At 53.2% G+C, this 26,491-nt stretch overlaps 7 protein-coding genes across 7 annotated transcripts; 4 read left to right on the top strand and 3 right to left on the bottom strand.

Annotated features, from left to right (window-relative positions):
• Positions 1–1,089: 1,089 nt before the first annotated feature.
• On the top strand, positions 1,090–2,907 carry N0V96_011920 (uncharacterized protein; the record flags this gene model as incomplete). Its single annotated transcript, XM_053192524.2, has 5 exons — positions 1,090–1,256; positions 1,326–1,605; positions 1,660–1,871; positions 1,931–2,195; positions 2,248–2,907. 5 exons carry the CDS (start codon positions 1,090–1,092, stop codon positions 2,905–2,907), a joined length of 1,584 nt encoding a protein of 527 aa, XP_053049881.1.
• A 914-nt stretch (positions 2,908–3,821) lies between these two features.
• N0V96_011919 (uncharacterized protein) lies at positions 3,822–5,682 on the bottom strand (the record flags this gene model as incomplete). The annotated part of the gene is made up of 3 exons (XM_053192525.2): positions 3,822–4,555; positions 4,626–4,925; positions 4,989–5,682. The coding sequence occupies 3 exons, from the start codon at positions 5,680–5,682 to the stop codon at positions 3,822–3,824; spliced, it is 1,728 nt and encodes a 575-aa protein (XP_053049882.2).
• A 5,193-nt stretch (positions 5,683–10,875) lies between these two features.
• N0V96_011918 (uncharacterized protein) lies at positions 10,876–12,455 on the top strand (the record flags this gene model as incomplete). Its single annotated transcript, XM_053192526.2, has 4 exons — positions 10,876–11,045; positions 11,125–11,761; positions 11,820–12,298; positions 12,356–12,455. 4 exons carry the CDS (start codon positions 10,876–10,878, stop codon positions 12,453–12,455), a joined length of 1,386 nt encoding a protein of 461 aa, XP_053049883.2.
• Positions 12,456–12,586: 131 nt separating this feature from the next.
• On the bottom strand, positions 12,587–13,378 carry YUH1_2 (ubiquitinyl hydrolase 1; the record flags this gene model as incomplete). Its single annotated transcript, XM_065759437.1, has 2 exons — positions 12,587–12,942; positions 13,027–13,378. The coding sequence occupies 2 exons, from the start codon at positions 13,376–13,378 to the stop codon at positions 12,587–12,589; spliced, it is 708 nt and encodes a 235-aa protein (XP_065612001.1).
• Positions 13,379–14,643: 1,265 nt separating this feature from the next.
• N0V96_011916 (uncharacterized protein) lies at positions 14,644–15,934 on the top strand (the record flags this gene model as incomplete). Its single annotated transcript, XM_053192528.2, has 2 exons — positions 14,644–15,418; positions 15,465–15,934. 2 exons carry the CDS (start codon positions 14,644–14,646, stop codon positions 15,932–15,934), a joined length of 1,245 nt encoding a protein of 414 aa, XP_053049885.1.
• A 467-nt stretch (positions 15,935–16,401) lies between these two features.
• Positions 16,402–17,585, bottom strand: N0V96_011915 (uncharacterized protein; the record flags this gene model as incomplete). The annotated part of the gene is made up of 1 exon (XM_053192529.2): positions 16,402–17,585. A coding segment is annotated over one exon (1,184 nt), but the record flags the coding sequence as incomplete, so codon positions are not given.
• Positions 17,586–23,543: 5,958 nt separating this feature from the next.
• N0V96_011914 (uncharacterized protein) lies at positions 23,544–26,255 on the top strand (the record flags this gene model as incomplete). Its single annotated transcript, XM_065759436.1, has 2 exons — positions 23,544–23,548; positions 23,723–26,255. 2 exons carry the CDS (start codon positions 23,544–23,546, stop codon positions 26,253–26,255), a joined length of 2,538 nt encoding a protein of 845 aa, XP_065612000.1.
• Positions 26,256–26,491: the final 236 nt, after the last annotated feature.

Here is a 26,491-nt window from a genome sequence, read left to right as displayed (position 1 = left end):
AAGGGGACGTCGTGTAAGTCTATCGGCCGTATCACCGATGCTGCAAGGTACGTACCCAGGATGATATTGGATGGGGCCGTTGCAGACGTCGACGGACCGCCATAGGGCCCGTGCAAACGGGAGGCTGCTGGTTTACGGTATCTGGTTGGCCAAATGGACCTTCTAGTGGGGATCTATCTGTTTTCGGACTAGTCGACCGTCTTTCGCGGTGGGCTTCCTTTTGTTTCTGTTTGCACCTCACCTCACCTCACCTCAACTCATTCATTGCATTGGACAACTCACTTACTCAACTCAACTCATTCGTCACTCTAATGAGCCTCTCACATATGTTCCCCTCTTGGCCTTGATCAAATCATCTCATCTGTTCGGTTTGCGTTGTCCTTCATTTGCCCTTGGCTCCCATATCAAAGTATACGAACAGACCAACGCATCATCCCCTTTAATCGAGTCCACACCTGGAGGAAAAAGGAAAATAGCATCCCGAGCCGAGACGACGCGGCTTCACCATCAATACTGCTGCGTACAATACCAACACAACCTTTCCGACTTTACCGCACGATTGCAACCAACAACGGCAGCGTGTGTTGCTTCAAGACGTCGTGACTTGGCTACACCCAACGGAAGCCAAAATACCCCGGAACCTATAGACGTTTTTGTCTCCCCTCCGCTGGCCTCTGATACCATGCCATCTGTGGACCAAACCACAAACCTCAGCCGTCTTCCGTCATTGGACAACCGCATCCCGTGTGTACTTGCTACAGCCGTTCCCTTTTAGGAAACGAACTTCCAACCCCGTTTCTTCACACCTTGAAACCTCCACGCCTTCATTCCTCTCTATTCTCCGAATCCACGTCAAGGTTGGGGGCGACAGCACTCACCGGTCAGACACCAAGGCTCGTCCCGTCCTTGGTAAATTCGGAACTCTGTCCACGTGCAGCACCTTAAGCCAGAAACTGTTGGTAGTTGAACACCAAGTCCTACGCAAAGAGGGGCATCCCGTTTCTGGCCCCCTCTGTTCAGCCACCCTCACAACCTCAAAGAAATCCTTCAAGTCTAGATAGCATCCAATCAAGGCATCTGCTCGCCGCTATGGATGTCTCAAACCTGGAAAACGTTGTACGAAGCTACGGTATCGCCATTGACCGGCACACCCTTCAGGCAGCCCTCAATGACCCAGAGCACGGAACTGCCTTTACCGAATGGGCCCGCCTTCATCTTGGCCCAGAGAATCTGCTGTCCAGAGACGAACTAGCCTTGTGAGTACCATCATGAGTGTGCCAAGCGCTCAGATACGTGCGTATGGCTTATCAATATGGGGTCCATAGGTACACAGCCTTGGACAGATCAGGTCAGATCGACAAGCTGGTTGGGTCGCAGGATCTGGCTGCTGTTCAAGCTGTAAGCGAACGCGAGATGCAGACTGCCATTGAGGAGCTCAACCGGTCGACTGCCGCCATTGTGAAGCAGACCGAGACCTTGAAACAGCAGCAGGATGCCCTTTCGAAGCTGGTCAAGACCCATTCCAGGGTTGAGGAGGCTCGCTCCGACCTCGTCTTCCAACGGAACCAGAAGCACGATACTGAGCGCAAGAAGATGATGACCACGGTGAGTTGTGCTGTAGTCGTTCCTGGAGATAGCTTTACTAACATGGGACTCAAGGTCGAGGAACTGTCTCAAAGTCTGGAGTACAAGGCGTCAGATCTCGAGCAACAATCCAAGGTTTCTGGCAACGGCCTCCAGCAGACTTTGGATAGCCTGCTCCACTCTGACGACAAGCTTCTTTCGAGTCTCCGCAAGCTGGGGCTCGAGCTCGAGACCGAGGACCCCGAAGACCGTGAAAACGTAGAAAAGCTTCGTGAGATTTGCATGCGGTACGCGCTCGCCTCACCCACAGCTCCTAAAGATATCATGACTTACACACCTGTCGTAGTTTGATCAAATACACCGTCGAAACGGTACGCACAAAGCTGGATAGACTCTACCTCGAAGCGTTAAGCTCCGCCCACCAGAACGGCGTGACATCACACCCTTCAGACGACGTCAAAACCTCTCAGGAGGAACTCGAGTCTCTCTACGCAGAGATACTCCCCGTGGCTCAAATGTCGGTCGAGCAGCAGCACCTCGAACCGGCTTTAAAGTCGCTATCAAGCAAGAACGGGCAATCTTTGCGCCGCTCGGCCGCTGCGGTCATCTACGTAAGTCTCACGCCCAAGCCCATGACGAGCATGCAGTCACTGACACATCCAGATCGACGAGTGCCTAGATTACCTCCTCGACCACATGGACCGTCTCTCCTCTCGCATAGAAGCCTATCAATCCCACCAAACAGCAACATCAAGCCTCCTCACCACAGCCCGCGCAGAACTCGCCACCCCAGTCGCAACGCCAAAGAAAAAGACGCCGACGCAGGACTTCGTCTCCCCCGTCCGCCGCCGCAACAACACGAACCCCGGGAGATCACCCACCCGCGACGCCACCACCAACCGCCGCCGCCGCTCCTCGGCCTACGATGAACCAGCCCTCGAAGCCCTCCTCCGCTCCCTCGCCATCGCCTTCCCCGAAGACGTCACTGACGGCGCGGGCCAAACGGCCGTGCTATCCGCCACCTTGGCCGAGCGGCAGACGAAGGCCCGCGACGTGGCGAGGAATGCGCAGGAGACGCTGGAGGGCACCGCCGCGACGCAGCTTGCGGATTCGAAGCTTGCAATACAGTTGTTGCGGGATAGTCTGCTGGCTGAGAGTCCGTTTGGGGATGTGCGGCTTGTGGATGAGGGGATTGAGGCGTCTATTGCTGTGTTGGGACAAGAGGTTGAGAAGGTCAAGGAGAGGATTGAAAAGGTTGATGCTGGCAAGGCGAGGTTGAGGAGCGAGAGGAAGAGGGAGATTTTGGAGCGATGGGGGCGATAGCCTTGCTTGCTAGTTGGCTTGACTTTGAGATGGGTCATCTACATGGTCTTTGGGACCCATCTCAACTTTTCAGGGCCGTGATGATGTACCGTATACACGTCCATTCATCATGACCTGATGCCTGTCATATCCCAGTCGTAGACGGTATCGACCCAATATACCAGTACTTCGGAGCTGGAACTGAGTCATGGAAGCCGAAGCAATCGGCCATCTCAGTATGCCCCAGAATACTTAGTACTGACCCCATTGTTCCCCTTCAGACCCTCTCAAATTGACTCCACGCCAAGACGTAAATGCCAAGATGGGTTTTCATCAGACTAAGTAGTCCAAGGCGGAAATAAGAACCCGCGTCAAAGGTTTATATCGCGCCCCAACGGCTTTAAAACGGTATCGGGGCCATCGGGCCATGCGGGGGCGGGGATATATATCATATGGCACAAAGAAGAGCGGCAATTGCAAGCGCCGTGTCTTGGCATTCCGCGACTCATCGTTTTCGCTTTGAGGACGCGGGCATCCTGAGACGAGCCATGAACGCGAAGAGAGCCAGAGACGTGGATACGATGTATTCTGGTGATGGAAAGTACCACGTTCTGCCGAGAGGGGTCAAATTTCATTATTTCTGATTCTAAGAATAAATAAGTCATGGTAGGTTAGTGGAAACTGATCGGGACAGGCTAAGTAAGACTCGACGAAATGGTAATATATTCAAGTTGGTATCAATTCAAACTCATAGTAGGCCATGCGACCTAGGATCATGCGGTAGAATATCTTGTCCACATTCAAGAAAATCAAGTTCGTTGTCTCATCCACCACATGGGTATATCTCAAAGCAACCTCTTTTCTTTACTAGCAATTATTGTTATGCAACCAGGCAGCACGTAGTGTGCGTGACCTTGTCTCCGTAAAATGCAAGCCTAGTAGCTCTTCTTCTCCTCGTCGGAGCTGGGGACACGCTCCGCGCGTTGCTCACGCTGGTGCTGCTGGAAGGTGTAGAGAGGCTCCAGCTTAGCGTTGCGGTCGAAGAAGACCCAGCGCTTGAAGAAGTAGGGAATCGCCTTGGTAACCTGGTAGTGCGCAAAGCGGGCGGTGGGCAGAGCAAAGACCCAGTCGAGCTCTTCCAGCGTACGTTGCTTGGTCTCGGGAACCCAGAACAAGATCATAAAGAAGGCAACGACGTTGAAACCAGCGTAGAGACCAAAGGCACCAACAACGTGGAGTCTGTCAAGAATGAACGGGAATGTCATTCCCAGAATGGCGGCCCAGAACAGGCAAGTAGCAACCGCGAAACCCATACCCATCTCACGATGAGAAAGAGGGTAGACCTCGGCGGAGTAAGTGAAGGGTACAGGACCCTCGCCAGGGGAGTAAAAGGCGCCGAAAAGGTAGACGAAGAGAGACACCAGCGCAGTGCGGGTCACACCAGGCGCAATCAACGTGCAAAGACCAGCCGCCAATAAAGTCCATGTCATCTGAGGGAAGGTGAACAAGAGCAAAGATCTTCGACCAAAGGTATCGATGGTCCAGAACGCGGGGAAGGCAAAGAGCCAGTTGACCATTCCGAAACCGAATGAACCGAGCAGGGCCTGGAAATCACCCATGTTGGCATCCTTGAAAATGGTGGTCGAGTAGAAGGCAATAATGTTGATACCTGCATTGCGAAAGATTGTCAGATACCGCTCCGTCTATAAGAGGTTTACGATGCATTATTTTTTGCTTACCACACATCTGCTGAGCAATCATGACTGTGAAAGCAGCCAAATTGGCGCGGCGCACGCGGGGAATGGTAAACAGTTCCATGAAGCGGCTAGCGTAGTTGCTCTTGCCCAAGACCTGGCTCTCGAGCTGCAGCTGGGCGTGAATAGCGTACATGTCGCGAGCGCATTGGATGTTGTTGTGTCGGAGCTGGATCATGGACTTCCAAGCATCGTGGTAACGACCTTTCTTCATGAGCCAACGGGGAGACTCGGGACAGAGGTAGATCAAGCAGAGCAATGGAACGGCGGGGAGGAAAGGAGCACCTGCGAGTCAAATAATTAGTGATCTTGGCTTTAAAATGAAGTCTTGAAGTGATGTATGCTTACCGAGCATCAGTCGCCAGTTGTACTTGGCGTAGTAGACGGCCAAGTTAAAGGCAGTTCCCAGAGCAATGCCGAAAGCTGTCCACATTTGCCATGACATGACCAGGGCACCACGAATCGACGGCGGAGAGTTTTCGGCAGCGTAGATGGGTACGGTCGAGGCCTTGGCACCCATGCCAATTCCCATGAGAAGACGGTTAGCGAGTTGTTGTTGCCAGTTGTGGCTGAAGGCCGAACCGATGAGAGGCCAGATACAGAAGTGAGCTGAGAAGAAGATGACACCGCGACGGCCAAAGTAGTGGTTGAGAGGGTCAGACAGCCAGCAACCGCAGAGAGCGCTCCCAATGTAGGGACCAGCGTTGACCAGGCCTAAAATGAGACGGTCTCTAGTGCTGCTGCTCGCAATGCCATATTCCTCGGGGAAGAAAATGTTGGCGCCGTTGGTACCAGTCTGATCCCATCCTTGAACGGCAGCGCCAATAGAGCAAGTGATGATGGTCAGGTAAAGCTTCTTGGGCAAACGCCATTTGTGGGTGACTTCCTCTCGCAAAGCTGTAATTTCAGCCTCATCGAGAGCTTCACTGCCGGTCAAAGTCTCATAGCCTTCAGGGTCCTGGGCTACCAGTGCGCCCTTGCGGAACACGGCGATCTCTTCCTGTAGCCCATGCTCTGTGCAAAAGGCCTCGACATCGCGCATGAGCTGGTTGTATGGGATTCCCTCGAGAGGATTCTTGATCCTGTATGTATGGTCAGATACGTCTTGATTCGGCGCGTACGACTGTGAGGCAACTTACTTTGCTTCGATGTTGCGGCTGAGCTCAACTGGATCGGGCTGGTGCGTGCCACGCTCTTCATGATGTCCAGAGACATCGGCGACCTTTTCGCTAGATAGTTACCTGGGTTAGTAGGAGACTCTGAAGGCTGCAATACTGGCAACAGCTTACCCCTCTGGGTGAATTTTATCAGCCATACTGGTGATGGGCTAGTACACTGTATCGTATCGAGCTCTGACTGTTGAATGAATCTGTTGACTGTCTTGGACGCGATGAGCTTTTGACGTGTGACAACGTCTGAGATGGCTTCACAAGTTAATGGAAGCTCGGCGCGCATGCAGGATAACCAGAGACAAGAGCCAACATGGGACCGTCGCATGGGCAGTCATGGATCTTTATAGAAGCGTGAGAGGCAAGCCCAACCCCATGGTACCAGACGAAAACAGCCGATGATCCTGTACCAGAAACTCGAGCAGCTGTCTTCTTGGCGTCTCCGCACACACCCCATAGGCTTCAGTTCTCTGGAGTTTTGATTCTACAGGAACGTGAAGCGACTGGTCGAGATCGGCATGGTAATCAAGTTCTTAGACTGCCTTGCCCCACGCGAGGACGGAGAATCCGCTCGAGTCTAGACTTTGGACTCGCATTGTTGGTCTGAGCATGGGCTCTCTTGTGCTAAAACCCTGTCGTGGGAGAGCTTGGCGGTTTGTAGATGTTGCTTTTCACTCTGCCTACAGCTTGCGCCGGCGATGGTTTGTTTTCCGCCAGGGGTGAGAGCGCTGACGAATTGACGGGTTTGTACGGAGTACAAGTGGGCTCTCTCCGGGATAACACATCCAAGGGAGACGAAGGAAGGGAATAGTTACTGTCCAGGTGACACATGCGCAGGTCCCTTGTCAGTATCGCGTATTAGTGCCTCGCAATGTAACGTGCAGAAAGATTTGAGGCATCTGAGTCGTTCGTCCAGTCACACCCGTCCCGCATTACTGAGAAGTGATCGTGAGAGCCAAGCGCTTGGCGCATTCATTGGCTTTTTGGCCGCCGTGGAGCGCCACGCAATCATCCCAGCCGGCCAAGCGCGGGGAAGCAGAGACAAGAGGTGAAGGACAAAAAGAACCCAAGCTCGATCGTCAAGGCTTTGCGTTGCTTATTGTCCACATAGCCCACCGCCGAGAAGGACATAGACCATAGGCCAAAAGGCTTGAGTGAGCTTCAAGCATCTTGACATGTCTTGGGATTTGGGACTACGCATATCTTCTCTGAGCTAACCTTGAGCTGCGCTGCGCAACGTTGATTTGAGCGGTAAGCGACATCAACACCGTACCGTCAAATTAAAGAAGGCAAAACAGGCCTTTTTCGCGCAAAGAGGCGGGCTACCTCTGATCCATGTCCGGCATCGTACCTCCGTATCCTGGTCGCCGTGGGAGTTTTCCCAGCAAGGCTTGTCCTACGTCATGTCGGGAGAAAAGAGGGAGGGCAGCCTGCAAGCAGTGTGAAAACAGACCCACGTTGATGGAAAGTCGTGATTGGGCTGGTGACCAGGCTTCGAGACCGCCTCCCTCCCATTAAGAGAGAACCGTAAAGAGAGATGGCCTTATCGGGCCGACACCAGGCGGACTGCCGAGCCCCAAGACGCCTAAATAAGCTGCAGATGTGCGGGCGAGCGTGAAAAACAGGGAGCGGAGGGTGGCCGGGAGACAGGGGGTGGCGGTCGGGGCTCCTTGCGGGGTAGAATGTTGGAAGATCGAAAGACCGTATAATGGCGATATGAAGGATTCGGTACCCTCTTCGGTCACGTATCGTATTGGACGGAAGCAGTCATGAAATAAGAACGGGGCCATAGTAGGTGGGCCATAAAAGCGCTAATTTCGAGACTGTATCAAACGGTTGACCGAACTGGCGAAACATGGACTATTGCTGGGCCCGCGAACGAATAAAAGTCGGGGGCATGGTAATTCGTACTTGAGTGATGGATCTCGAGCGGTACGGGATCGGAATGCCTGATTCGGTTCGTAAGCGCCATCCACGACCCCAAGAATGTTGGCCGGCATACGGCAGCGTCGAACGCTGGGCATCGGTGTTTGGCCCGAGATCTTTGTAGGTACCTAAGACCAAACGATTCGAATACTGACGAATAATGCCCGTATTCAGAGATTTCTAGCTGCTTGCCCGCAGCCCGCCACCTACCAACCTCATTGGTAGTGTTGGCGTATTACGGACGTACCAAGGCGCTTGTTTGACTTTGCCTCCGTTTGAACTACCTATGCATGTTTCGGGAAAGCGGATCAGCATCGAAAGGCCACTTCCACTGCGCAGCGAATTCTCGGTTTCTCATATTACCGGAGTGTGAAGTTGAATTAGGTAGTGTGCTCTGTGTCTTGGGCTTAGGTACCCGTAGAAGCAGAGAATTTTGACGACAGAGCCTGGGCAAGCCGGTGGGCTCGGATAGGGTCCCCAGAAGACGAGAATCCCTGGGTGACGGGTCACAGAATGCAACTTCTTATCTGTAGGTTTATGGAGTAACCAACCCTGGCGCCAGGTTGCTTCGTAGCATCTGGATTTCGCAAGGGTCTGTTGCTCGTTCACGGTGTACGCAGTAACTCGTACGTACGTCGGCTTCGAGTTCTTATGCCGGGCGACATGTAGTTAATTTGCTGTCAAATATTCTTGCCTCTTCTATCTCTCGAGCCTCGCAGCATCTCAGGCGCGAAAAGTATCTGCACGGCTGCCGGCTGGGGCAACGGTTCCATGGTGGCATCTGAAAGGTCGGTGGCAGAACCTAGGTATGCCAGGATCCATTGACTAAGACGGACGTTCAGACTTGACTCGGGTTGATTGTTTAGTGGTTCGACTGGGGGATTCCGGGCCCATTGTTCGAGTGCCACTGGACAAACACAGGTCCAGTAATTCCCCCTGGGGATTTTGTGGGTTGACGGCCAAGGTCGGGGAAGAAAGCACTGACGTTGGAGAAGCAGAAAGGACCAGTGGTGGAGTTGCTGTAACGTCGTGTGAGGCTCTGAGCAAATCAGTAATCAGTCGCATGCCGGGATGTTGAACTTAGCCCATCCAGGTGGATGCCCGTCCTCTGCAGGATGGCATCCATCGATGCCCCTCGATGTTGGTGAAGACAGTGGAGGCAGGCCGCGAAAGCGTTGGATTGTCGGACACTGTCCGCGGCCTCCATCACCACCAGACCAGCTAATGTGGAACGAAACTTTAGGCGTAGCTCTTGTGGGCTTCTTGGGCATCATCTGATGGCTGATGTCGCGAATGTTGTTGCGGTGGAATGGCAAGTCTTGGCCTGTTGGTATTGTTGAAGGGGGCAGTGCAACAGCAGCAGCTAGATGGATGTTGGTTCTGGAAACTGACAAGAAGTCGTTGCCTTGCTGTGCCGGTCTCTGCCCCGTTAGGCTAGCCGGCCATACAAGTCTCTTTGGTTGTGTGGTTGTGCATGTTGGCGCTGGGTGGCTTCGGGAGGATTTACCCGCACGAAGCGACACACCCCTCTAGCTGAAGCAAAGAACGGATAGATACTACGGAGTAGACAGGCAGTCGTTTGTCGCGCAGACGTCACGCAGCCACCCTGGTCGAAGGGGGAAGAATTGAAAGTTTGAAAAAGCGAGGTTGTGAGGTTCAGGGAAAGCGATCCTTCGTTTGGTGATGGAAGGCCGTATTGGTTGGGTGCGGCTAGGCTCGATTGGCCGAGCTGCGAATAGGATGCAGGCCGCAGTTGAAACAGTGACGGCTCCCTCATGCGCAAAGCAGACTGATGCTGGTGGTGAGCAGGGGAGAGATCGGCCAGCCCGAGTTCTTGGTCAAAACTGCTGTCATCTGAACGTATTCGATGTTTGTAAGAATCATTCGACCCGAGACAAAACGGTGCAAATGTTGCTTGGGGCGTGGATGTCTACAAGTAGATCTGGGAGCTTCCAGTGCCTCTCTATGTGTAATCCGCCATGCAATGTCCCATGAAACGTCAACGGCAATCCATGTGCATCGAAATTCGGAGGGACGCTGCGTCTGCACACGATGGTAGCTGTAGCTGCATCGTCGTTGCTTTCTTGTTGAGCCGCCTCGGCGAAGGGGTTCCAATGAAGGGGTTCCGGTGCCACGAGGGAAACCAAAAACGGATGAAAGAGGACAATCGTGGACGGGTTGTGGATGCGGGCACTAGACATCCATGGATACTGCGTATGTGACATGTGAACAGGTGGAGGGCGGGTTGGAGTCTTGGAGAAGCTCGAAGTTTGTACGTCAGAAGTTGAGTTGGAGTTGGGGAAACAAATGGAACGAATGGCCTGAGGTAGTAAGGTAGCGAAGGAAGGTGGGAAGGTAGGTAGTGAGGTATCGTGAACCTCCCGTCTCGCGCCTTCTTCTCCCGAGCATCCATCATAGAGGTATCGATGTACTTTTGCTGACAGCTGTCGACGGCCTTCTGACCAGATGTCGCCAGTATCGCATCAATTCGGCTCACCTTACATAATGTGCCGAGGAAATTATGGAGACGATCGAGCACCGTGTGATTACGTAAATCAAGTCTCGAGATTGCACTGTTGCTCTCGTCCGCCGTGGTGGGAAAGGCGTCAAGCTTTCGAGAGATTCGACCCCGTTCAGGGCCCGTTGGTGCAAACCAGCTTCCTCATCCGACGCGTCTAAGAGCTCTGATTCGTCACTAAGGTGCCTTACAGCCATCGTTGTCCCGCTTCTCAGCACCTCACCTCACCTTACTTTTGCGCCTAAACTCGGCTTACAGTGCTGCTGACTGCTCAGTGCCCCTCCTTCGTCTGATTTCTAGAGTCCCGAGTCCTGACCCCTCCACAAAGGCAGAATCGTCGGGTGTGACGGCCGGCCGGACTCCTTCCATGTTGACCAGAACATCTACTCGGCCAGCACGCAACATTCTTGCTCTCTGCCCCAAGTTTGTACCACCAACACTACCACTACCACCACTACAAGCAGCAAGGAGCCTCATCGGTCAACTCCGAATCCAACAGCTATCAACTGCCGCGGCATCCAGACGCCTTGGCAGATCGCGGCAAGCTTCCCCGTCGCATCGCAAAGCAACCATCTTCCAGACGTCACCAGCGCGGCTCTTCTCCGACACACCTAGCGCCACCATGGCTCAAGACTACGAGACGGTGCTCAAGGGCAAGTACCCCGCCAAAGAGCATGCCCTCCGTGTCGCCGACTACGTCAAGTCCAAGGTCCCCAATGCCTCTGGCGTTCTCTATGTCGAGGGCCGCATGACCAAGATGCTCGAGGACAATGACGAGCCCGAGCCCTTTAGGTATCATCTCTAGCCTCTCATTTATCATTTGGCCCATCGTCACCTATCTGTTCAACCATGCCTGACACCCATCGCAAAGACAGCGCCGCTACTTCTACTACCTGACCGGCTGCCCCCTCGCCGACTGCCACTACGTTTTCGATCTTGCGACAAACAAGTCGACCCTCTTCATCCCCCCTATCGACCCCGATAGTGTCATCTGGTCTGGTCTGCCCGTCAGCGCCGCCGAGGCCAAGGAGCTGTACGATATCGACGATGTAAAGTACACCACAGACGTCAATGCCGAACTTGCGCGACTGGGCAAGGGCTCCAAAACCACCGTCTTTGCGATCCAAGACCAGGTTCTCGACAACATCACTTTCCTCGAGTTCGATGACAAGAACTTTAGCGTTCTCAAGGATGCCATTGAGCGCTGCCGTGTGGTCAAGGACGACTACGAGGTTGCCCTTACCAGAAAGGCCAACGATGTCTCGACAATTGGCCACCATGCCGTGGTCAAGGCTGTCAAGAATGCCAAGAACGAGAGAGAATTGGAGGCATTGTTCCTGCAGCACAGCGTCGCGAACGGTGCCAAGAACCAGGCGTACCACGGCATCTTCGCTGGAGGTCGCGCAGCTGCCACTCTGCACTACGTCGCCAACGATGCGCCTCTGGAAGGAAAGCTGAACCTTCTCCTGGATGCTGGCACGGAATGGAACTGCTACGCATCTGACATTGTGAGTAAAGTGTCTAGCATCGCAGTGCATATATATACGCGCGACTAACACTGACTAGACCCGTACGTTCCCCATTTCCGGCAAATTCAGCAAGGAGTCTCGCCAAATCTACGACACTGTATTGAAGATGCAGCTGGAGACAACTGCCGCACTGAAGGAGGGCGTCGTCTGGGATGACATTCATCTGCTGGCGCACAAGATTGCCATCGATGGCCTCCACGCTATCGGTATTCTAAAGGGAGACAAGGAGGAGATCCTCAAGAGCCGGACAAGCGTTGCCTTCTTCCCTCACGGCCTTGGCCATTACCTGGGCATGGACACCCACGACGTCGGTGGCAACCCCAACTACGCCGATACAGACCCCATGTTCCGTTACCTGCGTGTCAGAGGCCAGATTCCTGCCGGCAGTATCGTGACCGTTGAGCCGGGCATCTATTTCTGCAGCTTCATCATTGAGCCGTACCTCAAGGACCCCGTTCACTCCAAGTTTATTGACCAAGCCGTCTTGGACAAGTACTGGGATGTTGGCGGTGTGAGGTGAGTCAAGCCCCGATCCTAATGCTGTCCGTTGTGTAGGTGTGCTAATTTGTGCAGAATCGAGGACAACATCCTCATCACCAAGGACGGCAGTGAGAACCTGACGCCCACCATCAAGGACCCTGATGAATTGGAGAAGATTATCCAGGCGAGCTAAAGGGCGTCATAGACGACCTAGCCGTAGAAAGTAAAAAAGATCGAATAGTAATCCCACCACGACGCCTCGGCCAAAATGTGCTGGTGGCTATGCTCGACGACTATTTTCCACATAGACGCAGATGTGCTTGTTCATGCCTCCTCCGTCAAGGCCAAGAGGCTGAACCCAATATCTTCTCCTCCTTGCCGAATGAAGTTTCTGACAATGTCTACGGACTTTGGTCCGAGATCGACCTTTTCCGCTTCGTCTGGGATACCTCTGTCCACCGGGCCCTTTCTATCTCCGTCCAGCTCGTAGAGGTGGCCAGTGTCTGGTGATTTGACGAAGCAAATGTAGTGGAAGTAGACTTCATCCTCTGCGCTCTGCGGTGCTGCCGTGTCGCCCTTTGTCGCGATGGCAGCGTACGCGTCCTCGAGTTCTGTTGAGCCTTCCAGCACCATGGCGGCCTGGGCTGGGTCCATGGGCGCTGTGATGGAGAGGAGGTTGTCTAGCAATGATCCCGGTGCTGAATCTCGTCAGTCTTTTTGGGGGCTCTTGGGTAGGGATCAAGAGGAACGTCATGCCAACTCACTCAGAAAGTCCTTGGCCCGGCCGTTTGCCAAAGCATGCAAAACAGCATACAGCCCACAGGCATTATTGATAGTCTGCTTAAACCACACCGCGTCCTCGTCTTCTTCATCATGCTCCACCATCCAATCCTTTGCACCGGCGTCCTCGGCCGTCAGTCGCGCTTCATAGGTTGGCGTTGTAGGGAAGACGAGAATGAGGGCTAGGATTTTGGGCGGGAGGAAGGTCGGGTCGTCGAGTGTGAAAACATCTTGGAAGTGGAGGTTGGGCGAGGCGCCGAGGGCTGCGATGAGTTCGTTGAAGACTTTGGGGTTTGATTCCAAGGGGATGAAGGCTTTGTTGTAGGTTTCGGGCATTTTGAGGGTGAGGGTGCGGAGGGATGAGTGGTTTGGGCAGGCTTGGGTTGTTGTGAGGAGTGTTGAAATTATGCTGAGTAAAAGGACGATGTTCATGAATTTGGATGAGATTGGATCATGGATTGTTCTCTTTTTTGATGGTTGATCGAGCCAAGAGAGTTGAGATGAAGTGAGTATCAATCAGATATTTGAGATGAGAGAGAAGATGAAAGACAGGGGGTGTATTTGAGGTGAGGCAAGCTTCTACAGGTATCCGCACGGGTTACCAAGCTGGCGGCGGCGGCTGACTGAGCGCTGGAAATCGCTGACTTGCGGCTCACATACCCCGCCACACCTTATTTGTTATCTTATCCTCATCCTCATCTTATCAATGGGGGATTGGTGGCATTGTAGACATGCGTGAGAGGCTTGCAATGGTATTGAAAGGCGTTCAGCAAGAAGCATGGGAACTCACGAGTGAATAGGTATAAGTCTCTATAAAATATCGTAATGGGATGTGCGAGTCAAGGTAAGGTAGGCACTTACCCATACGTTAGAGGCCAAGCTTTGGTGGTTCCAGTTTTCTCATCCAGATCTAAACGAATCCCACCCAAAGCCTCAATCCTACCTTTTAGCCAAGCAGCCAAAACATATTGACGCCAGTTTGATGTCTTGAAATATGTCTTGAGAAGAATGCGATAGATTTCAAGGAGATGTCACAGGTACTAACAGAATTCAAAGCACTTTACTAAGCATCTCAGTTAGTACCTCACCCGGAACCAAAGGCCGGCGGCCGCCGTCGGCTCGGAGCGGCCCCATTCTCAATGGCCCCCGCATGGCCGATAAGATAGCGCCTAAAAGATGGAGGGGTCGTGAGGGGTCCTGCCGGTCACTCGCGCAGCCATGAGACGAATCTGCCACCGCAATGTGCCCTTCTCAATGCCGCTGTGAGCAAGTATTTTCACGCTATCTCTGCCTCTCTCACTAGGTGCTTGCCTCTTATAGGTAGCTCAATGATCGATGTTCAATGTATTGTGAGGGTGCAAAGGGTGGGGGAGCTCCCCCGCCGTGAGGAGACCTGAGGGGCCGGAGGGCCGCCATTTCGCGAGCTGTTTCCCGCCGGCTGGGCACTCCGTCTCAAAATCAACCTCTTCACAAACATCCGTCTCATCTGTTTTTCATCATTTAGCCTTCCTAGATCATAGAGCTTCTTAGAAAACTCACAACCACCTTTACCAAAGACCACATAGATCACAGTCACTATCGTGGCCTCATACACCACAACGATGGCGCGCTTCCGCGTCCCCTTTGCCAACCTCCCCATTCCGCCTGCCCTCCGCGTCCTCCCGGCACCGACAATACGCATCATCGCACTCCTCGTCACAATCAACATCATAATATGGATCGTCGCCGGCATCATCCTACACTTTCACCCCTCTCTCATCTCCCCCGCAGCCCTCTCCTACGTCCTCGGCCTCCGCCACGCCCTCGACGCAGACCACATCTCCGCCATCGACCTCATGACCCGCCGCCTCATCGCTTCCGGTCAACGGCCTGTTACAGTGGGAACCTTCTTCTCCCTGGGTCACAGCACAATCGTCATCGTCACCTGCGTCGTCGTAGCCGCCACGAGCGGCGCGCTACGGGACCGCTTCGATGGCTTCACGCGCGTGGGGAACATCATCGGCACGAGCGTCAGCGCGGCATTCTTGCTGCTTCTGTGCGCTGGGAACGGGTGGGTGCTGTATAAGCTCATCCGGAGGTTGCGGGTTGTGCTGGAGGAGGAGAGGCGGCGCGGGATAGAGGGGTACACGCCTACCGAGGAGGAAGAGGGCGACGCGGCAACGGATCTCAAGTTGGAGGGCGAGGGGTTCCTGGCCAATGTGTTTAGAAAGGTTTTCCGTGTCGTCGACCGGCCTTGGAAGATGTTTCCTCTGGGGATCCTTTTTGGGTTGGGCTTTGATACGAGTTCCGAGATTGCTATTCTTGGGTTGTCGAGTGTGCATGGTGCGCAGGGGACGAGCATCTGGCTTATTCTCATTTTCCCCGTTCTTTTCACAGGTGAGTTTGCATGACATACTGAAGTGCATTTACTGACCTGCAACAGCTGGCATGTGCCTCCTCGATACCACCGACGGCGCCCTCATGATGGCCCTTTACACCTCAAAGGCATTCTCAAGAGACCGCGTTGCTATCCTCTACTACTCCATTGTCCTCACCGGCATCACCGTCTTCGTCTCGGCATTTATCGGAATCATTCAGGTGCTGTCTCTCATCGCCAACGTCGCTGAGCCCGAAGGGAGCTTCTGGGACGGCGTCGACGCGATCGGGGAGCACTTTGACATCATCGGCGGCAGCATCTGCGGTCTCTTTGTCGTTGTTGGACTCGGTTCGGTGGTGGTGTACCGGCCTTGGAGGAGGAGCATCGACAAGAAGAATCAGGAGAGGGCTGTGCTTGTGCCTGAAGAGGAGAGGGGTTTGGGAGCGGGTGAAGGGCCAAGTTATGGCGCTGTTCAGCCTGGCGAGCCTGTTTTGAAGAATGGTGCTGTGACGACTGAGAGTGATGTGCAAGCGTAGACAGTCCGATTTCACTAGGTTTATCCGCATAGCGAGGAAAACTTCTTAGACTGTAGATGGGTTCACCATGTCAAAGCTTACGAAGGCCAAGTATCATGGATGGGTCGTTGCATGGCATTGTAATCTAAGGTACCTATACACACTAATTGATACAGGCGACCCGGTCTCGCCAATATTCCCATTTGAATGGGATTTACCTCGTTCCTGCTCGTCTCTCTCGTAGACGTGCATGATGCTCATGTCTGCTATCAATTAGATCCATGTTGCCTCTCTGTATTGCGGCTGCGCCTGGCTCAAGCCGCCCATGCCGCCCGTCTTTAGCTACCTCGAGGCTTTTCTCAAGAAGCCGCTGAAGCTCTTTCGTCTAGTTTCCTGCGCGCGAGGCGGATGCTAGTCGAGGAGTGGTGACTGCCACTACTGATGTTGCTGCTGCTGAATATTGCAGATCAGAGGTATGAGGGAGTCTCTCAGACGGGCACCTGCCCATGGGAATCACCAAGATGTCCGCGCTTCCGACACAATTCTCTCAGACTAATCGCCTTGTACCCCTCCGCGTAATCCGCAAGACGTGTCGTAGCTGACGTCAACATCCGCTCCGTCGAGAGCTGGTGCCTCTCTTCCAGCCAAAGCAGGTAACAGGGCCTCTTCTCGATCTTCGTCTCAAGGCCTGCCCGAAGACGTCGTACCAGGTTCACCTCACTATCATACTTGTTCTGTACCAACTTTTTCCTCTCTTCTTCCGCAAAAAAAATACCCAAGTCGTTACGCCAGACGCCCGCTCGTTCAGCCGCTTGAAGAAGGCTGTTCTGGGTACCAGATGGGGGGAGCGGTTCGCTAGACACGACGAGCTCGTTGATCGGCTTCTTGAGGGGTTCCCAGGCCTCTTGGTCTTCTGCCAGTGCTTTTTGAAGCCGGATACTCGGACCGCGATCCAACGATGGGGCTGGAGCTGGTGTGTTGACGGAGCTGACGTCTCCAGAGTCAACTGGCGTATTATGGGGAGGAACCAAGCCCTCGTTGCTTGAGTTCTCAACCTGTTCTGATCGATCATCGAGGTTGTTCCATGTACAACGCTCGTCGAGAAGGCGGCTTGAATGAGACTCCTTATGTTGCGCAGTTGAAGTGTGGCGAGTGAAGGGCGACTGGTTTTGGTCGCTAGGGTTCTGATATGTATGGAATAATCTAGCGAACCATTGCGAAGAGGACTCGGATGTCTGCTCAGATCGTTCTCCGTTTGAGCTGCCGGGTGCGTCGAACTGGGGCACGGAATTCTGGTGCTGTATTTCGTTCGCTTGGTTGTATCCGTAGTCTAGGTCGACCAACAGGCTGGCCGAAGGCGAGACAAGATAGGCTCCGCTAGAAACACTGGACTGACCAAGGACCGCTGGCTGGGTTATGGGAATTGAATCGTACATATCTTCGCTAGTGGAGAGGTCGTTTGAATCCATGGCGTTTGGATGCAGAATACCCATCTCTTCAGCTACGGTCTCCAGATTTTCGACGAAGATGGCTGCAAAAGTGCCGTCAAGGTGGACCGGGGCCGGCTCGACGACATCTTGCTCGTTGTAAGCCACCTGATTAGGAGTGGCAGGTCTCTCTTGCTCCTCTTTATGGTGCTTCTGTCTGGTGACAGTGCTAAGGTTGATGTGTGCTATAACCGCCTGTCGCCAGACTTGACGACTGGGCTTGCTTCTGCTTTCGGCTTCCACGTTGGTCATCATCGTGAAATTGATAGAGAGAAGGGTATGGTTATATGAGTGCGGGTGTATGGTTGCGGGAAAGCTAGTGCGATGAAGTGTTTGTGTACTCAACACACTGATAAGTCTTTAACGAGGAAGAATGGGTTGCAAGATTGAGAGAGGGGTGGTGCTTTCTGTTCCTGGAGACGGTGAGAGGGGCGATGTTATAAGAATGTGAGAAACGCATCTCCGATCACTATTAAACAAACCCATCTCCGGTAACCACGAGAAATACCTTCAACTTCATGGTGTCGTTGCAATCCTGCCGTCTTGTCGTGGAGTCAGTGGCCATCCAGGTAGGTTTAAAGCTGTCTCCGATGGCTAGAAGAATTACACCCTAGACTATCATGAACTCTTTTTATATACAGCCCATAGGAGGAGATGAGCTAGTTCATGGATAGACAAAATTGAGCTTTTGAGAGATCAGAAAGTTGGAGTTTGGTATTTCCAGGGAGCCAGGCGCTGGCCCAATAAGACTCTGGGGTGCCATGAGATGAGGCATCAGAATCAGCCGTCGTGAAATTGAACTTTGATACCAGATTGCCGAATATGTATATATACAGTTTCAACCAAAGCTAACGTCACAAAATAATCAAGAGCGTAGCGGCATTGAGTCTATAGACCATAGATCCTTCCCTCGAAGCCCTCTACGCTGTGATTCAACACGACACGGATTTCCCACCAACTACTAGACGACCGTCCAGGTGGATATACATCAAAGCAGAGCAAACATCCTAAATAATCGTTCAAAACTGTGGAGAGCATTGCCAGCAACACCGGCTGTGGCGCACCAAGTCGGACTTACATGGAACATACTTCAGCGGAACGCTCAGCCTTATACCTTGATGAGCGGCTCCACGCCGACAAAGCCTGACATCGAAGACGGCAGGGAACCTGAGAAAGACTATCTAGAACAAGACTGAGGACAAAGTTGCTGCTGTGGGGGGTTTTAGAGACTCTATTGAGTCCGGGGAAGGTCTGGTAGTAATTCTCATCCATGTGTCTACTAACGGTAAGGTACTTCCAGTATGATAGAAAGTGACTATGGCAAGTCTTCTCAAAAAAGTTATATCGAGTGACGCTTCACTAAAGAGCTTCACCAAACTGATCTGATGGCTTCAAGTATTGGATATCTCGTTACTTACTATTTGCAACAGTGGCTACGTTGACTGACGTTACTCTCAATTCATTCAAATATCTACTTACCAAAAGAGAAAAAAAAAAAAGACAGCTGCACCAATAAATGCTGGTAATCATAGTCCCTCCATACTGCATGCAATTCTTATTGAACGGGTACGCTTAGCATAACTTAGTCCACTTGGCCAGGGAGCTGAGCACAAGCTGGACGTTCCGGTTCGATATCTCTTCAGCCCCATTATTGTAAATGGGGGTGAAATGCGAATACCCAACATGCTTGAGACAAAGCACCAAACTACGGTTACACAAACTCTCTTAATCAAGTAAATGATGGAGAAGCGGACGCAGGTCCAGGAGCATATCGTGCAGAAGTTGTGCTTGGATGGCATTATGATAGGCGGGAACGTGGGAACGCCAGAAGAGGATGGAGCTGCGGGATCGGAGGAAACGGTGTGAAGTCGGTGAGGCAACGGACGTCGTCCGACAAGGGGGCATTTGGTCCAGACCTTGACCCAAAGCGGCAAGTATCCGAAGCCAGCGAGTCGGTGTGCAAAGTACATGCCCCTAATTCTCGACGGATAGGCAATGCGACGTTGTTTTTTGGCGTCAAGCTCGGTACGACGCTGCCACTGTATGCGAAAGCCGTTAATTACTAAATCAACCCTTTTCCCTCGGTATCTCAACGTATTCGGAACGGCTATTCCGTAGCACGGCCTGAGCCTTGTCGCCACTGGCGTGTTTCCGGTGCTTTGGACGATCAGGGTCCATCCACACCGACTCAGGGTCCTCGAAAGTGGCTGGCACTGGCTGGGTGGGTGTGATTAGTTCCTTGGTCCCCTTTTTCTCTTGCGGTCTTTGGTTGCATTTTCTGCCTTCCGTTTTCCCGTCCATGCCCGGCCACAGTGACACGAATCAGTCTGGGTCCTTGATAGTCTCATCTGATGTCGTTGGCCGCTTTGTCGCTTCATGTGTCTTGACTCTGGAATACCTCTACATGAAATAGGCAATCGCCTTGCCAGTGGCTCAGCGGCACGGTGTGCTGTTCACGCAATAATGAGGCCCCCATCCATACCTTAGGCTACTGGAGAGTGGCATGACAAGAGAGGTCAGGTTGCATGCTGTCGCGAGAAACATTGGCTGGCTAACCAACGTCGAGTCTTGGGTATGGTCGCCCTCGATTCCATGCCAGTGGTGACTGTGATAGAAGACGAGCTGTCAATATTGCTGAAATGCATACTATCTGTCGTCTGTAGACATGCAGTGTATTGCTTTGGGCCAGAACAGATGGGATCCGGAGCCGGCATTGGGCTTCCGCTAACTTCGGCTCGGACGCATGCGGTGTCTCCCGGTTCGCGCACAAGACGAATTGCAAGAAGCCATGTCAAACAAGGCGGACGACATGGTTCTGAGGCCGTGAATTTTGTTGAAGCCTGGTTGAGAGAGCACCACGCACCACGCACCACGCAGTGCTGTAATGCGGCACACTGTGATTGCTGACATGCTTGAATCTGGTCGGATGCTACTTGTGACAAGTGATGTGAGGTGCTACGGGGCAGATTTAGTGGAGGAACATGGCCCCTGCCACCTCCTGCATGGTGCATCTGTATCTGAATAATGGCAGAGTGTTTAGGCCAGCAACATGCCATGCCGTTGTTGGGGTCTCGTACAGGAGGCTGGCAATGTTGCAGGGCCAGATGGCCTCGAACCATGGCACAGATGGGTATCACATCTCCTCGTCGCCTCGATATCCCCGGATTCCATTATCAATCCTCCTGGCGCTTCGTGCATGTGTGACTTGTTGCCTTCCCCTGCACCGCCGCAAGCCAGTGGAGGAGCCCAGTAAAAGCACCCACTAGTGGCAATGTGGGCCTAGAGCCGATGTGGTAGGCGGGCGTGTTGTTCGGGGACGGGCTCAAGGTAACTTGGCACTTGGGTTATCGTGCTGCGATGATCTATCTTTATCCGTCCAAAGTCGGGGCAGAAATTGCCAGGGTCTAGCTCTTGAATGTTTCGAGGCAACTTGATAAGAGGGAAATGTTTGTTGGTCCCTATGGAGTAGAGCATCTCTATGTGTGAGTTGAAGTGGAAAAATGTCAAAATGAGTTTGGTCAATTGCAGGATGATTAAGGTTCTGGCAGGCGTCGATTGCTGCAACGTCGTCCAGATGTGGTATACGAGAGTGTGACGTTCGGCGCGGGTTTGTAGGGTCGCTTGCGTACGGCTGAAGCTGAGCCTCAGCGATTATCGTACATCGCGGGGTTATGAAGAGGCAGCCTGATAAAGAAAAAAAAACGAAAGTCAACGATGGTCTGGCTGTGCTGACAGATTGGCCTGCTTGTTGACCAGGTTAAGTGATGTCGTTGCCTAAGCCGTGCATCAGGGTTCATATCGCGCTGGCCAATACATCTCGTTAACCGTGAATTGGGGTTGGCGATGGAACGCAATGCCAGGCAGTCGCAAGGCAGTCAGCCTGGGCGTTTGCCCCCAAATGGATACTGTGAATGCCTTCATGCCGAAGTGCGAATATTGTTGATCGAGCGTGAATCAATAACTGATTGCCACCGTCGAGCTTGCACCCTGGCCGAGCTCAGGGATGCTAGGCCGGCCGTGTAAATAGTGTACCTCCAACGTTGCCCCAAGTTCTAACGGCAATGTCGGATGGGGGATACCAACGGGAGTGGATCTCGGTTGGTGGTGGTTGGTATCCGCAACCTCGCCGAGCTCGTGCTACGCGAACACAGGCACCAAAGCGTGAAAGATAAACGGGACCAAGTCTGTCAGACGCGGCTGATGGCGGGATGTCTATCCGTAGAGCCTTTTGTGTCTCTGTACCATTGCCTGCCGGGGAGCTGTGTAACACGGTCCACGGGTGGTGTTGAAGAAAAGATTAGTGACCGAATATCGGAAGTGAGCCTTTCATTGACAGTAGATGCTGTGTCGTTCTCTTGTACCGAGGTATCGTATGGATGGAACCGGAATCAAGCAGATGGGAAAGATGGAGGGCATATGGATTAGGTTGGTGATTGACTGACAATGGAATGTCTGAATTGCCTCGCGGAGGAAAAAGATCGGACAGAAGAGCGAGGAAGGAAACAAAAGGCGAAGGAGCTTAGGTTGAGGAGGTTCGCGCATGCCGAAAATCAAAGGGCGCCAACCGATTAGGAACCTTATCCGCCTCGCCTGGGCGGCCTTATCGGTATCAGCAGAAGACTTCAACCAATCAGATCTGTTGTATAGGCGTCGAGACCCTGAAGCGGCACCAACTAAAGTCTTATCGCAGGGTGCGACCGCGCACCCACGGCGCTAACGACTCTGCAGTGTCCCCTGGAGTGTAGTGCATGACACGATTGGGGGTCCAAGGTAAGGTACCTTACGTTCCTCGCTCATGTACTTTCCACCCCACACAAGCTGTATCGATACCTCCACTCTCCACCATTCCCGTTCTCTCCGATTCTCCCATCCAACTTCCCTCCTCAACCGCAGCCGTGCGCGCCGTTCTTTGTCTCCGTCCAAGACATCCACGCAACTCCCTCTCCGTCTTCCACCGTGGCACCAACAAAATGGAAGAAACCTGACACCCTTCGATCCGAGGAACTGCCTTCTGGAACCCTGAAATCGACCGGCTCGACGCCAAGAGACACCCTGGCCCCACTCAAAGCCCAGTGCTCGCTCGACCTCCAAGGATTCGCCGTGGACATATTGAGTGATACGGGGAAACAGGGGGAAGCAATCACGACAATCACCATCAGCCACGCCGGCCTGCTTGCCCTTTACCGGGGCCCTTGATGCCGCCAACCTCCCAAGTGCCGATGGCGACAATGGATGTGGTTCCTCGGCTTCCGACTCGATGCCTTGGCTGCCTCGCAATAGCCTACGGAGTAAATAGCTATGGCTTTCCATCGTCTACATCCATGTGGTGCGAGCCACTCTCCACCTCCGCCATCCCGGTCACGGCCCCGGCCTCGACTCATGCTTGTCAGATCGTCCAATACTTCCGGCGAGGCTGCCACGCTTTTGTTGGATGTACCCAGTTCCGCGACTATTACGAGCCAGGTGAGCCCTCCTTCGTCTACGTTGTACCCTTTCCCTCCTCGTTTTTGTTTCCTTTATAACCTGCCTCGTCTTCCGTCCACGACTCGTGCTCGTCTATGCCTCTAAAGATACCCTCCATAACCTTCCTTCGCCGTTCCATCTTGCTCGAGTCGGTCCTCTGTCTGTGCCAAGGCATTAGACCGCCCTCCTTTCGCCCAATCTTGCCGTAACTGACCCGTGTACAACACTAAGCTCGGGACGTTTTCTGTAAGCTGGCAGTTCTAGAAAACTACTGCTCAGCTCCCACCTACCACCTGCCTCGTCTTCGACCGTTGTGATTCCTCAGACTTGCAACACCACTTAATTCTCGAGCTTCCGTGTCTGTTCTACCGCACTCTCACCATGCACGGCTACAGCTCTTCAGAGGAGTCGGACGACCCTCGTCGCCCGCGCCCTGTGCCGGCATCGACCAACAACACCGACAAGAAGAAGACGAAGAAGAAGAAGACGCCTCCGCAGCCTTCTATCAACCATATTTGGAAGAAGTTTCAGGACAAAAAGTTCAACAAGGCTTTGGCTGTACTACCATTCGACCCGGTTCTGCCCCCAGCGAGCTCAGAGAAGCCCAACGAGTTGCTGAGTGCTGGATACGAACGAGCTGTCGAGGAGTGCCGCCGTAAAGTGAAGAAGATTATCCAAGAATGTCGTAGAGTCAACATGCGATATCGTGACCCTGGTTGGGATTTGGTGAGTGACTTCCACCTCAATTTCTTACTGCTTGGACGTTGAGGGGCTAACGGGCCATACAGGACTGGGATTTGAAGTGGGAGAAGGGCCACTGTCTCAACACTCTCGGCCACACCAAATGGCAGCTTTCCAGAACGACTCTCTCGAACCCAAGCGCATCTGTTCCGAAGGCAGTAAAGCGTGTTCACGAAATCTTCGAGAAGCCAACCTTTTTAAAGAACGTCAATGGCGGAGATGTGAAACAGGGGAGCCTTGGGGACTGCTGGCTGATGGCTACGCTGACCGCCCTCGCCAATGTCGAGGGCGGTATTCAGCGCATTTGCGTTGAGTATGACACCCGCATCGGCATCTACGGCTTCGTCTTCTACCGCGACGGCGAGTGGATCTACTCCATTATCGACGACAAGCTGTACTTGAAGTCTCCTTGCTGGGATTCGCCTAGTATGCAGCGGGACCTCCTCCAGCAGATCGACCGAGAGGATGTTGAGCGTGTCTACCGCAAGACCTATCAGACCGGGTCCAAGGCACTGTTCTTTGCGCAGTGCAAAGACCAGAACGAGACTTGGGTACCGCTGATTGAAAAGGCATATGCCAAGGCCCACGGTGACTTCGCTTCGTTAGCTGGTGGTTGGATCGGCGAGGGATTGGAAGATCTCTCAGGTGGTGTCACCACTGAGCTGCTCACCTCGGATATTCTTGACCTCGAGGGCTTCTGGGAAAACGAACTTGCTAAAGTCAACGAGGAGTTCCTTTTCGGATGCTCTACCGGTCTCCTAGATGGAGGCTATGGTGAGAGAAATGGCATCTCGGAAGGCCATGCATACGTTATAATGGAAGCTAGGACTCTCAAATCTGGAGAGCGTTTGATCAAGCTCCGAAACCCTTGGGGAAAGATTCGCAAGGGCGTGTGGGAGGGTGCTTGGTCCGATGGCTCCAAAGAATGGACCATGGAAGTCCAGGAGGAGCTTGGCCACCACTTTGGCAATGACTCTGTCTTCTGGATCAACTACAACGACTTCCTGCGCAAATTCCAACACATCGATAGAACCAGGCTGTTCCGCGACCCCGCTTGGAGATGCGCTCAACATTGGATCGGCGTCGAGGTGCCTTGGAAATCCCAGTTCAACGAGAAGTTCCAGGTCAAGTTGTCCAAGGATGGGCCTCTAGTCCTCGTTCTGACTCAACTTGACACGAGATACTTCAAGGGACTCCAGGGACAATACTCTTTCCGCATCCACTTCCGTATACATGAGCGAGACCGCCCCGGCGCCGAGGACTACATCGTACGCTCCCACGGCAATTATCTTATGGACAGATCCGTCTCTATCGAGTTGCCCGACATGCCAGCCGGAGAGTACAGCATCTTTATGAGTGTCACTGGTGAGAGGGACACTAATATCTCCTCTGTCGAAGATGTAGTAAAGCGTGAGTGCAAGAAGCGCGTCGAGAACGACAAGCTGGCGCAAATTGGTGCCGCGTACGATTTGGCGCATAGCAAAGGCACTGCTCACCTTCAAGAGGTCGCCAGGCTGCGAAAGATCAAGGAGCAGCAGAGGGCCTCCGAGTCTCGCCAGAAGGAGCGCCGCAAGCTCTGGGAGAGACGTCACACCAACCGTGAAGTCACCAAGCAGCAGACCAAGAAGAACAACGAGAAGCGCGACCGCAAGATTGCCAAGAAGGCCGAAGCAGCCAAGGTCAAGGCTAATCTCGAGACCGCTCAGAAGGCTGCTGCGGAAGCCAAGAAGGCCGAAGAAGCGAAACTTGTGGAAGAGGAAGATGCAAAGAAGAAGAAGAAGGATGTGGAGAAGCCCAAGGACCAAGCCGTCCAGACGGAAGCCTCCAAGGACGTTAGTGCAGGCGAGTTCAAGGAGGAATCTAAAGAGGAATCCAAGGACGTAGCTGCTGTTGACTCCAAGTCAGATGGCACAGATGGGTCTAAGGAAGAATCCAAGGACGAAGGCAAGCCAGAGTCCAAGCAAGAGTCTAAGGAAGAGTCCAAAGACGAAGCCAAGAAGGACGCCGCCGACGACAAGCCTGCAGACAAACCTGCTCCTGCTCCTACCCCTGCTCCCGCACCGCCAGCGCAGAAGTCTTATGACTCGGATGGCGATTCATCCGACTCGCCCATCGAAGACTGGGAAGCATTGTATAGTGACGATGACATGGTCAGAAAGCCACGCCTGACTCCCGCCGGACCGCCCAAAAGACACGACGAGCGTTACGAATCTGAGGAGGAGGGTTTGCCTGATCCCTGGAACGCCATCTGTATTGTAGGAGTGCGTGTCTACTCCATGGATGAGGACCTTGAAGTGCGCGTCGTCATGGAAGGTGGCGAGCTTCTCGAGGGTGGTATGGGCAAGAAGGGAGAGGCCGACATCGACAACGCCCAGGTGAACGCGGGCGGAGAGCGTGAAAAGCTTGAGTCCGACGGCGCCGAAGCTGCGAAGCCTGGTGTCGATTCATCCGTGAAAGAGAAGACAGAAGAAGTAACTGAGGGCCCCAAAGACGACAAGGACGAGACGAATGAAGATTCAAAGTCGGAAAAATCGGACAAAAACAGTGTTGACTCAACCGACTACGACAAGCTACACTCCGGAACTTCGACACCAGACGTCGTTGCTACCCCAGAAGCGACCCCATTAGAGTCACACAAGGAGTTGTGTTAGAGGCTGTTAGACCGGCGTAGACTGGCGACGTACACGAGAGGAGATGATGACATAGAGTAGATGTGCTTATGTTGAAGGTTCGCTGTGCTTTCATGGTGCTGTTTATTTGGATTCACCAGTGACCCAAAGGTCGATGGATAGCATGGAGGGCGTTGTCATTGCGAGCGAGATCACGCAGTCATACGCGACTGCTTTCATTTACATGATCTAAATTTCAGACAGAGCAACGTATATAT

The sequence above is a fragment of the Colletotrichum fioriniae genome (genome assembly GCF_027942845.1).
Source record: "Colletotrichum fioriniae strain IMI 355084 chromosome Unknown scaffold_19, whole genome shotgun sequence".
Classification (NCBI taxonomy): domain Eukaryota; kingdom Fungi; phylum Ascomycota; class Sordariomycetes; order Glomerellales; family Glomerellaceae; genus Colletotrichum; species Colletotrichum fioriniae.
The sequence above is the reverse complement of the archived record's forward strand: the minus strand, read 5'-3'. Positions and strand labels throughout refer to the sequence as shown.